The following is a 10,746-nucleotide window of genomic DNA, read 5'->3' on the forward strand; positions in this document are numbered from 1 at the left end:
CGGTGGCCATTTTCCTCTGACATCGACTCATACTGTGGTACTGTTGTACTCCAGGTTGAAAAATTATTTCACCGTTTTCTGATTGAAGATGAATGGTGAAAATTTGGAGGGACATCGGGCCATATTTCAAGGTGAAACAACATATTTGATACGTTAGCTTCCATTAGACATCAGCTTACGTTAGCATTCAACGACTTCCTAGCTAACTCGACTGTTCGATAGTGTCATATGATTCAACAGAAAAGGCATACATTAAATCTAAAATATCAATGCGCATCTTGGACACATTTATTTAAGCCTAGAAGTGAAACACAAAGTGGTTAAATGCTAACGGGTTATCAAATGTGTTGTTTGACCCTGAAATACGGCCCGATGTCCCTCCAGATTTTCCTTATTTGTTGTCTTTTCAGTTGCTGATCAATCAGAAAGTGGTGAAAAGAAAACAATTTATCAGATTCCCTACTTTTGTACAACTTGCAGCCTGGAGCACAGCAACATATCATTATCCCAGATTTCAAGTTTCCCACCCTGAGTGGCCGTATGAATTCTGCTATCTGCTACCCTAACCCTAGCCTGGTGGCGAACTGTAGTCTGTTAACATAAATAAGCTAGTAGCTGTTTGCTTTTCTTTTGCAGGGAAGTCCACCACTGATGCACCATAGCTTCTGCTTTGAATCTAATGCATACCTTTGTAAAGTATGTCCTTCCTTGTGGTACTACTTCCCTTGGTTGAATAGTATTCACACATGTTTATTTAACCTGGGGGTATTTCCTCTCATGAAAGACTGATCTCCCCAGTCTTCGTACTGCAGCTGCCCCACTTATTGTCCTTCCCAGCTCTCCCCGCTGACATCCACCACACAGACCTCCGCTCTAAATAGTCACTCACTGCAGTGCACTAATTATTCCTACAGTAACTGTGCAGTGTGATTGTAATTGATGGACAACAAAACAAAGAGATGACGAGAGACGAACAGGTGAGAAGAAATAATAGGAGAACAGTAAGAAACCCACATTCATCCTAGGTGATAATCCACACCACAAAAACATGTGTTGTGACGAAGACAGCAGCAGATGCACAGAGAGACAGACAGGCAGAGAGCGTCTAACAATAACCACAACATATGTTGATTATAAATAGACAACAGCATGGGACTTTCTACTCAAACGTCGCTCCCCTTCATTCCTGCTCCGTCCACAGCAAAGAGTTTTTCTCCACTCTGATGATTCAACGCGGCCTCAGAGGAGGCCTGCCGGAGTGTCTTCCTCTTAACAAGAGACAGTGTGTCCTCTGTTGGTCATAAGTGGCAATATCATCCCCTGATTACCTTTAATTCAAATACAGATATTTGACTGTGTACGTCTGTGGTGAAACGCTGTCATTCACTGGCTTTACCAAACTATTTGCCTGTCGAGAGAACTGTAATAAACTTTGTCTGAGAGATTCAATGCAAGACTGTTTAAACGTTTCTACTGGGCAGACAGCGCCACTTCTGTTTGATAGTCCTACTCCTTGTACAACGTATTTTGTAGATACGGATAAAAAATACCGAAAAAAATCCTTATTTGGGAACAGTTAAAGTTCAATATTTCTACCTCAGCCAAGGGGTTTGTTTTTTAGCCCGTGTCCATTTGTTGGTTGGTTGGTTCATTGATTAATTTGTTGGTAAGTTGGATAGTTGGTTGGTTGGTTTGTTAGTTAGTTGGTTGGTTTGTTGTTTGGCTGTTTGGTTGGTTGGTTGATTGACTAGTTTGCTGGTTGGTTGGTTGGTTGAGTGATTAGTTGGTTGGTTGGTTGGTTGGTTGGTTGATTGGTTTGTTGTTCCGTTGGTTTGTTGTTTGTTCGGTTGGTTTGTTGTTTGTTTGATTGGTTTGTTGTTCGGTTGGTTTGTTTGATTGGTTTGTTGGTTGGTTGAGTGATTAGTTTGCTGGTTGGTTGGTTGATTGGTTTGTTGTTCAGTTGGTTTGTTGTTTGTTTGATTGGTTTGTTGGTTGGTTGAGTGATTAGTTTGTTGGTTGGTTTATTAGCAGGATTACACAAAAACTACCGAATGGATTTCCACGAAGGTTGGATGGAGGATGGGTCTCGTCCCAGAATAGACACCATTAACTTTTGGTTAGGATCCATTTTTTTTCTGACTTTCTTAAACATTGCGAGACAGGCCATTGTTTGACAAAAAAAAAAAAAAATCAATCAAGAGATCTAGTGGATTTAAATATCTTTTAATCAGAAAAAATTGTCAGACGCTCAGAATTAATAACAAGACAGTTTATATGTGATGCTGAATGGCTGAGAATGCTATGTGGTAAGAAAAATCATCTTATTCAGTTTACAAAACAGAGTCTGAAGCCTTGTTACATCCCACACTTGTAGTCAGAGATGTCACAATAATTCTTTGAAATACTCCACCCGTTTAACTTTAACGCCAAGCAGCATGTAGCAGCATGTAGATTATGCAATGAAGAGCAGAGAGCTGATAAGATCTGGTGCCACACGCCTCAGTCTTGATTATTTTCTGTTGTAATCGGCTTCAACATACGCCAGATGCGGTAAAATGCAAATTCAGCACATAGTCAGGTAGTGCAAGTTAAGCAGAAAGTCAACAGCCTGGATTACAGAGCCATTGATTTGCTTTCATTTGATTGGCCCATAGCCAGATAAACTATGTGATGGGGGATTCAAATATACTCTTTTAAACTTGAGCATAACCATCATTGAAGATAATTTTGCCTTGTCAGACACTAAGTTTTGGACCCTGTTTAAACCCTGAAACTTTACATGACCTACCAATCCTGACAAAACAACAAGTGCAACAACAGAGAGTAAAACTTTAATCTATCTCAATGAATCCAGACTTTTAAAACACTTTAGACGACTGTAAGAGTCCCCGATGAGTCACTTCATGCTCCTTCGTCCTATCAGATGGCTGTTCATGTGTATTGAAGCTAAATATTAAACCTGATATTAAGATACACTGTAGCCAAATACAGCAAGCGCAAAAATAACAACACAAAGGCCACATCGTGTTAGACACTTCCAACAGCATCAGTGAAATGCCAAATAAAGTCATTCTTGGTTGACAAAAGTGTCAGAAGAATGTGGATAAGGCTAAATACTGGGCAAGACATGCATGTGATACTGTGCGTCTTTATTAGGGAATATGAAAGGAGTCCTTGATCCACTGGTCCCTGGAGTTGCCGCTGGGTGGAGGCAGAGACAAGGACGAAGAGGAAGAAGAAGGCTGTGACACAACTCCTGTCTCCTCCTCTTCTTCTCCCTCTTCTACTTCATCCTCCTCCTCCTCCTCCTCCTCAGAGTATCCATTATCAGCACTGAAAGAGGCCTCAGACAGAAGCGTGGAGCCCTTGTACTCCTGGATGGCCTCGCGGAGAGACCACAGCTGGCACAACAGAGACATGTCGAGCTGACGCAGACCGACCTGGTGCACACAAATACAAAACATCAGAGATTAACCAACGAATGAGGAAACTTTAGGAGGAACTTTAGTGTGAAAGTTCATTTTTGGCCTCAGAAATAGTTTGACTAATACTCTCAGCTCACATCATGACTATTGATCCGTGTCTTTGACACCTGAACAAACTCTTTCCACTGATGAGATGTGGTTGAAAGTCATGGAAAAAACTTCTATTCAAGTGGACATGGAGTAAATAGTTACTTAAATACAGGTTTGTTCAAAACAGAAAATGGCAGTTGCACAACTTTTCTTTGCAGAGCAGTGATTTGTGCTGTTCTGTATGGAAGCCCACTGCCGCCAGAAAAACAAATAATTTTGAATTTTATCGCATAATTATGTCTTCTGTATGTCATAATGGTGACTTTTATCTCATATTTATGACTTTTTTGTGTCGTTAATTTGAATTTTATCACATAATTATGACTTTTATCTCATATTTGTCTTTTGGATGTCATAATTATGACTTTTGTGTCTCTTAAATTTGAATTTGATCACATAATTATGATTTTTGTATGTCATAAAAAAGTCATCAAATTTGACTTTTATCTCATACGTATGCAGTCTCATCTCACAATGTTGACTTTTCATTACATCATTTTGACTTTTGTTATTTCATATTATCATATGACTTTTTATGCATATTTTCAATCTCACACTTTCTACTTTTTATCCCATAATTATGACTTACTCGTGATTATTTTTCATCCAGCTAAGTTTTCATCTTTTTTTTTTCTTCTTCTTTAACTGGCAGTGATGGACTTCCATACCTCAGACATACAAACAGACAGTCAGGTCATTACCATCTCTTTCCGCAGCAGCGCCAGAGCAGCGTCCAGTCCGCACGGTTTGCTGTGACCGCGCGGCGCGTCCCCGCCGCCCCGGCTGATGTCGGCCTGGATGCGCGCTCTCTTGCTGTGCACCTTCTCGATGTCCCGCCACGACCCGCCGCTGGAGTTCAGGATGCCGCTCAGGCCTTTGGGCAGCGGCGGCAGCCCCTCCACCGAGAGGACACCGCCCACCGGACAGTCCGCCGCGCCGCACCGACTCCCGTTCATCATCAAGACGCTGAAGGAGACGCGAAGGAGTCCAGTGCGTTACGCGCTCCTCACCATCACCCAAAGGTGCTTATCTCCTCCCTCACTGCAGCAGAACTCAGCGCTGTCCAGAGACTTGGAAATCGGCTTTTAAAGGGAAAAGCGAGTCAATAATGCGTCCCAGGTTTGTGGATGTGAGTGCGCTCCAGCAGCAGTCAGTCCTGTGTTCATGTCAGGCTTCCTGGCTTTGTTTTGTTTCCTCTCCTTTGTGTGGGAGAGTTCACCGACAGCCCCCTGCTCCGCCCGCCGGTGACCGCGCCACGCCCCAATACAGCCCGAGGGAGAAGGAGGCTGTCAGTGACTGCTGAGCTCCTTATAAATACTGCAAAAAATGTACTCTAAATACAAGAAATACATGACACGGACTTAAAACAAGTGAAATCATCTGCCAGTGCAGTGAGATAATTTTACTTGACAAGAAATCTTAAAGTAAGTTGGTTGAAATAGGTAAAGAAATGTATGTTTTTAGTCAAATTACTTCAGATCAGACTTGATTGGCAGGTAAAAAGTGAAAAACACTTAACATAAGCAAATTATTATTCTTAATACAAGTATTTTGGCTTTCTGAATTCAAGCAGAATCTCAGAACAAACATCTTAAAATATAGATCAGGCAGCCCAACTCTGGGATTTTAGATAACGCTTTGATTGGGCAGACAAGTAGACTAATAAATTAACTTCAAATAAACGCATCAACAATAGTATTCTCACTAAAATAGTGTTATGTTGTGTTGAATATGGCTGCAGATGTAACTGTAATTCACAGGACACATTTTGAACAGAAATGCAGTTCACGTGTTTATTGGTGCTTGTTTAAATACAGCGTTTTCCAATTAAACATTATGCTTTTTTTGCATTTGGCGCCCTCTTGTGGAAAACAACAAACCGCAGGGCTCCTGAACAGGCCAAGCTTTATTCAGGTACATAATTAGAAAACTCTAACTGCCTCGAACAACACTGAAGCTGGCTTTTATCTAATATGAAGTGCCGTCTATCGATGTACAGTGCACAGTTTGTTTGCTCTAGATGTCTTTGAATGAATAAAGAGTTATGGGTCTGACTCCTGAACGTTGCCTCACTGAATCACATGACCACCATCATCATCATCATCATCATCATCATCATCATCATGTATCAAATATATTTACAATAAAAACCTTAGAACTGCCAGTAAACAATGACAATCTTTGCATTATCAGACGGGTCAGAAAACGAGAGAAATCGGTCTGAACAGTAAGTAGAAAAACGCACCAGGGAGGATCTGATCACAGAAATGTTGTGTTCAATAATTTACCAAACGATTCAATTTTTGACTTACAGTTTAGTAGTATGTCGTAAATCAGCACAGGGATTTGTGCACTGGGGATTTACCAATCAGAAAACAAAGGTCATTTTCCCAGAGGTCTGGTTAGCAGCCATTTTGGATTAATCAAAGCCAATTAAATATGGAAATATGCATTCTTATCCGGTAAAGTAGATTAATTTTTCTTTTATTGGCCAGATAGTTTTTAATGAGTATCAATGATGAATGTGCGTTTATAAATGTTCCGTTCTTATCGTCATAGCTAACAAACTGACAAACAGTCAAATGTTCAAACATTAAGAGACCATGTAACGTGATATTTCTGCCACCTGAAGAGCAACTTTTGACATTTTAATCCTTTTTCAAGTGCATTTCCTGACCAAATTTGACTTCAGCTCTATGCAAGGATTCAGTCAGTCAGCGAGAGCGAACCAGAGTCAGTATTCCAGGACAGACGCGAGTAGAAACGGCATTCCCATCAATCCATAGTTTCAACCTTTTACTGGCTGAGCTCCTTGAGGCTGCGCAGTGAGCTGGCACAGCTGGCGATGAGGCTGCAGAGCTGGATACTCGTCTCCAGTGAGGCTGAACTCTGTAGCTGCGTAGTGGCCCAGCGAAGTTTGGTTAGCACAGCTTCCTCTGCTTCTTGCAACACGGGCTGGATGGCAGCGGTCTGGGGAGGAACTGGAGGACGAACTGGAGGACGAGCAGGTGCTAGGGCCGTGGTGGAGGCAGGAACCGGAGGAGAAGGGGCAGCGGGTGGAGGTAGGGCGGCTCTTCCTCCCGCGGCAGCCCCCTCACAGTGCTCCGGTCTGGGAACTGACACATTTGGCTGGCTGTTGCTGGGGCCTCCATTGAGTTCTTGGGCCTGGGACGGTGCAGGGGACTGGGCCGCAAGCTGTCTCTCTCTCACTTGGGACAACGCTGCCTGGGCATTCAGAGCTGAGAGGAGTGGACAAGGAAGAAAGGAAGATATGTCAACACTCAAGGCAAGAAGAGAAGTGATGGAGGAAAGGAGACAGAAATGAATGAAATGTGTGAGGATGGAACAGAAGATACAAGAGATAAGACAGCTAGAGTATTTATCACTCGTGTGCATTAAATGTGAGAGTGTAAGTGTGTACCAGGGTTGTCCTTGTCAACATCAGAGTCCAGCTCCTGACATGAGACACAGTAGTTTTTATGCTGTTTGTCCTGGAGAAGAATTGTCTGAAAAGACACAAACAACTTGTTTCAATACACTTCTCCACCTTTAGTTTAGTAGTTGTTTATTATCCTTTTGGAAATTATTTTTGTCTGTGGCAACTGTTAAAAGGTCCAATCTTATGAGTTGGACTTTTGAACAAGAAGACAACAGAGAACATTTACAATCAAAGCCAGACATTTAACAATAAAGTGCTTCAAATCACCACCAACAATAAAGAATAGAAATAAACTTAATGCAAGTGACACACACCTAATATCACCAGGATTTGTTTAACAGAGTTTTAACTGGCATATATAAATGATGTTTGGCACGGGAAGGTCCTCAAAGTTGGTGCCCTTTACTCCATCCTGATGGTAACAACTCACATTCACCATAGAGAGGGTGTTTTATTTTATTGAAGTTTGCCCATCCTTTCCGTGCCACTCTGGTCTTACAAAGCATACTGACATACTGTGTTCTTGCTAGACTTATTATCAAATCTGACTGTTTGTTCTTGTTCACTACAGCCAGTGGAAAATACCAGGCAATGACGCAGAAAGTCAAAATAAAACAGAACCAGTATTTATCTGTCTTTCGACCCAACCGGTGTAGGCAGATGGCCGCCCACCAATGAATCTGGTTCTGCTTGAGGTTTCAGCCTGTTAAAAGGAAGTTTATTCTCGCCAAGTGCTTGCTCATGGGGGAAATGTTTTGTCTCTGTGAATAAATTAATTAAAGAGAACTGTTAAACTGGAAAGTGTCACGAGATAACTCTTGTTGTGAATTGGGGCTGTACAAATAAAGATTGACTGATTGTCTACACCAACTGAGAAGCTTCTGCATAAAATAAAAATAATTGTTATCCTCTCCTACAGATCACACCTGTGTTTGTATCATGACAGCTTTTCATCAATTACTGTACCTAAATATTTATATTCATTTACAACTTCAATACAGTCTCCCTTGATAAATACTTGTTGATATGCCACCTTTTTCTGCTTTATTAAAGGAACTGTCACCACCACAAACGCATCACGAAAAGGCCCTTGACTCACCCCACACACATCACAGCACTCTCCCAGCATCTTGTATCCTTTGAGCAGGTAGTCTCCCATCAGCTTGCTGATTTTGTCTTGTCTCTCTCTGCGAGCCTGGATCACCTTCATCTCTGCCTCTGTCGGAGGCTCCCACTCAAAGTCCTCGTCATCTGGTGTCAGTACCAAAATGGTGGTTTAATTGAACTGATCTGCACACCTACACATACACTGTACATCACTATGATCCTCACATAACTCAGCGCGTTGCTGTGACACTGCTTATTAAACATCATTAGCAGTGCTCTAACGTGTGTTTACGTTGCCTACCACTGTTAGCATATTGCTCACATTTATAAATTTGATGCTAATAGACTTTTTCACTCGTTAGAACATATTTGTTAAACTTTGGTCAACGCCTGTGTTGAATTTAAACGTGATTAGCATTGCCGCAGTGCTCTGCTAGGAAATGATGTTAAGCTAGCTAGCTAGTCGACCCGGCTAACGTCAGCTAGCGGTTATCAATATGTTGGTGACGACAGCTCTTTGTAAACAATAAAATTACACAGGAGAATCATCACCTACACATGCGCCAAACTAGTTATTTATCAACAGTGTAGATAATTGGGAGAAATGTCAAAGTTAGCTTGTGTATCAGGTAGTAAGTTCACAAACCTCCATTCAGGTCCATGTTGCTTCAGTGCTACACGTTGTGCGTGATGACGTCAGAGCCGCCGAGTGTTTTCTTCTTCTTCTGTGGGGTTTTACGACATTTTGCATTCCTTCACGACACAACACTGCCTCCTGCTGGAAAAGTCTTCCTCCTCACAAAACCAATAGCCACTTTGATAAAAGTAAAGTAAAAATCGGCTCTATTTTCTGTAACCTGTATGATCATCACTGCAAGTGTCCCTAACATATCCTCCACTTTATTTTTTTCTAGCTTTTATTACCACGTTGGCAGTCAAGGATGTTAATAATTACATTAATAATGCAGACAATAAATAACAAAGACATTCTGAAATAATATTTGTAAAAATCAGGACTTAACACATTAAGAAATTATATTTACTTTCCAGAAGTCTACTTTCATTTCTGAATAATGGCTATAAAGTCATAGCTCGTATTTTTCAGCTGTAAACAGGTCAGTCAGGGTTCATTAATTAGCAACCACATGCGTATACTTCTGTGTATTCCTAATAATGAGGTATTTAGTTATTTTAACTTAAAAATATGTGTCACAAACTCCAAGACTTCCTCTTTAGTTTAACATTAAAACAAATTGCTGTATGACAGTTGATGAAAGTGCGACTCTGACAAGCGACTGAGTTGAGTGTTGATACAGACATCTTTCTAAAATCTTATAATTGAATACATTGTGATCTCGTTGATCTGCTCTGTACATGCGACATCTATTGCACGTCTGTCCGTCCTGGGAGAGGGATCCCTCCTCTGTGGCTCTTCCTGAGGTTTCTTCCGCATTTTTTTTCCCCTGTTAAAAGGGCTTTTTTTTGGGGCAAGTTTTTCCTCACTCGAATCGAGGGTCGAAGGACAGAGGGTGTTGTCTCTGTACAGATTGTAAAGCCCTCTGAGGCAAACTGTGATTTGTGAATTTGGGCTATACAAATAAAATTTTATTTGATTTTGATTAAAACTTTTCCTCCCAGTACAATGTGCTGGTCCAATAATAAAAACACAACAAACATAAACAATAATTCTGTTTTTATAATTACTTTATTGTTTTTTGGGTTATAAACACAGTCTGATGCATTTCACAGAAAGAAAAAAAATCATTCAACATGAGTTCATCACTTTAATCCAAAGCACCGTGGTTTATATTAGCTTAGAAGTGATTTCCTATCGTTGCCGCTCGTATTCTGAAGTGAAGTGAAAAGATCTTTATTCTGAACATTTATGTATGTGGTTCTACACAAGTCTGTGGTCTCTAAATGTTGGTACTATTTTGCAATCCAAATACTTCATTCCTCTACAGCTAAGCAACAGAAACAAGAACGATTAAGTCTGTGAGGGAACCGATGTTACATCTGCCTCCTTGGTGTGTCGAAAAGTGTCTCACTCTCTTCAATTGCTCAGTTTATTGTTATTTGGATTCATAACACCGGTCACATCCTTCTTCTTCGTTGTTTTGTGTCACTTCCCCCCGTTGCTTTTCTGTCATTCTGTGGGTTTCTTCTCAACCTCCAGTGTAACATCCTCTCTGGAAATAAGTAAACACAAAGAGTAAACATACAAATTCATAACCTCAAAATGTTTCAACACTGAATAACACAGCAACTAATATGCACCATTACATATCAAAATGATCCCTAAACTTCAGTTTTTATAACACAGAAAACACAGCACACTGGGCTGAATATCTTTTGAGTGCTGTGTATATATGCACTTTAAATCTCGGTACATGTGCACAGGGTCCAAGCCAACAGCTCACAATAGAGCAGACTTGACTGAACTGTATACTGTGTGTGAACCTCACCTTGACTATAGGGGAGTTTTCTTTCAAGACACTGTAAAAGAAGAGCATAACAAAACAAATGAATGAATTAAAAAATGTCTGAACATTATCACCCAATAAGAAAATACCTCGTTGCCTTTCCTGCTGATAGCATCAAAAATAAAAGTGATTTGGTCCTTAC

The 10,746-nt window shown here is 40.8% G+C and overlaps 2 protein-coding genes across 2 annotated transcripts; both read right to left on the reverse strand.

The window, feature by feature from the left end:
• Positions 1–2,207: 2,207 nt before the first annotated feature.
• fam89b (family with sequence similarity 89 member B) lies at positions 2,208–4,804 on the reverse strand. The gene is made up of 2 exons (XM_084372814.1): positions 4,277–4,804; positions 2,208–3,440 (listed from the first exon to the last, which is right to left on the reverse strand). The coding sequence occupies exons 1-2, from the start codon at positions 4,532–4,534 to the stop codon at positions 3,153–3,155; spliced, it is 546 nt and encodes a 181-aa protein (XP_084228940.1). The 5' UTR covers positions 4,535–4,804; the 3' UTR covers positions 2,208–3,152.
• A 550-nt stretch (positions 4,805–5,354) lies between these two features.
• Positions 5,355–8,828, reverse strand: znrd2 (zinc ribbon domain containing 2). The gene is made up of 4 exons (XM_084373714.1): positions 8,768–8,828; positions 8,114–8,265; positions 6,997–7,081; positions 5,355–6,814 (listed from the first exon to the last, which is right to left on the reverse strand). Exons 1-4 carry the CDS (start codon positions 8,781–8,783, stop codon positions 6,372–6,374), a joined length of 696 nt encoding a protein of 231 aa, XP_084229840.1. The 5' UTR covers positions 8,784–8,828; the 3' UTR covers positions 5,355–6,371.
• Between the last annotated feature and the right edge of the window lie 1,918 nt (positions 8,829–10,746).

Source organism: Pagrus pagrus (assembly GCF_965226575.1).
Source record: "Pagrus pagrus genome assembly, chromosome: 14".
Taxonomy (NCBI): domain Eukaryota; kingdom Metazoa; phylum Chordata; class Actinopteri; order Spariformes; family Sparidae; genus Pagrus; species Pagrus pagrus.

What these genes read in the sequence shown, in the direction of transcription:
- fam89b (XM_084372814.1), bottom strand. Translation starts at nt 4,534, where the DNA reads ATGATGAACGGGAGTCGGTGCGGCGCGGCGGACTGTCCGGTGGGCGGT. An exon ending in CGCTGCTGCGGAAAGAGATG is followed by an intron (nt 3,441 to 4,276) that starts GTAATGACCTGA and finishes TGTGTGCACCAG; the next exon opens with GTCGGTCTGCGTCAGCTCGA.
- znrd2 (XM_084373714.1), bottom strand. An exon ending in AGTGCTGTGATGTGTGTGGG is followed by an intron (nt 7,082 to 8,113) that starts GTGAGTCAAGGG and finishes GTGTCTTTTCAG; the next exon opens with ACAATTCTTCTCCAGGACAA. An exon ending in TGTTGACAAGGACAACCCTG is followed by an intron (nt 6,815 to 6,996) that starts GTACACACTTAC and finishes CACTCCTCTCAG; the next exon opens with CTCTGAATGCCCAGGCAGCG.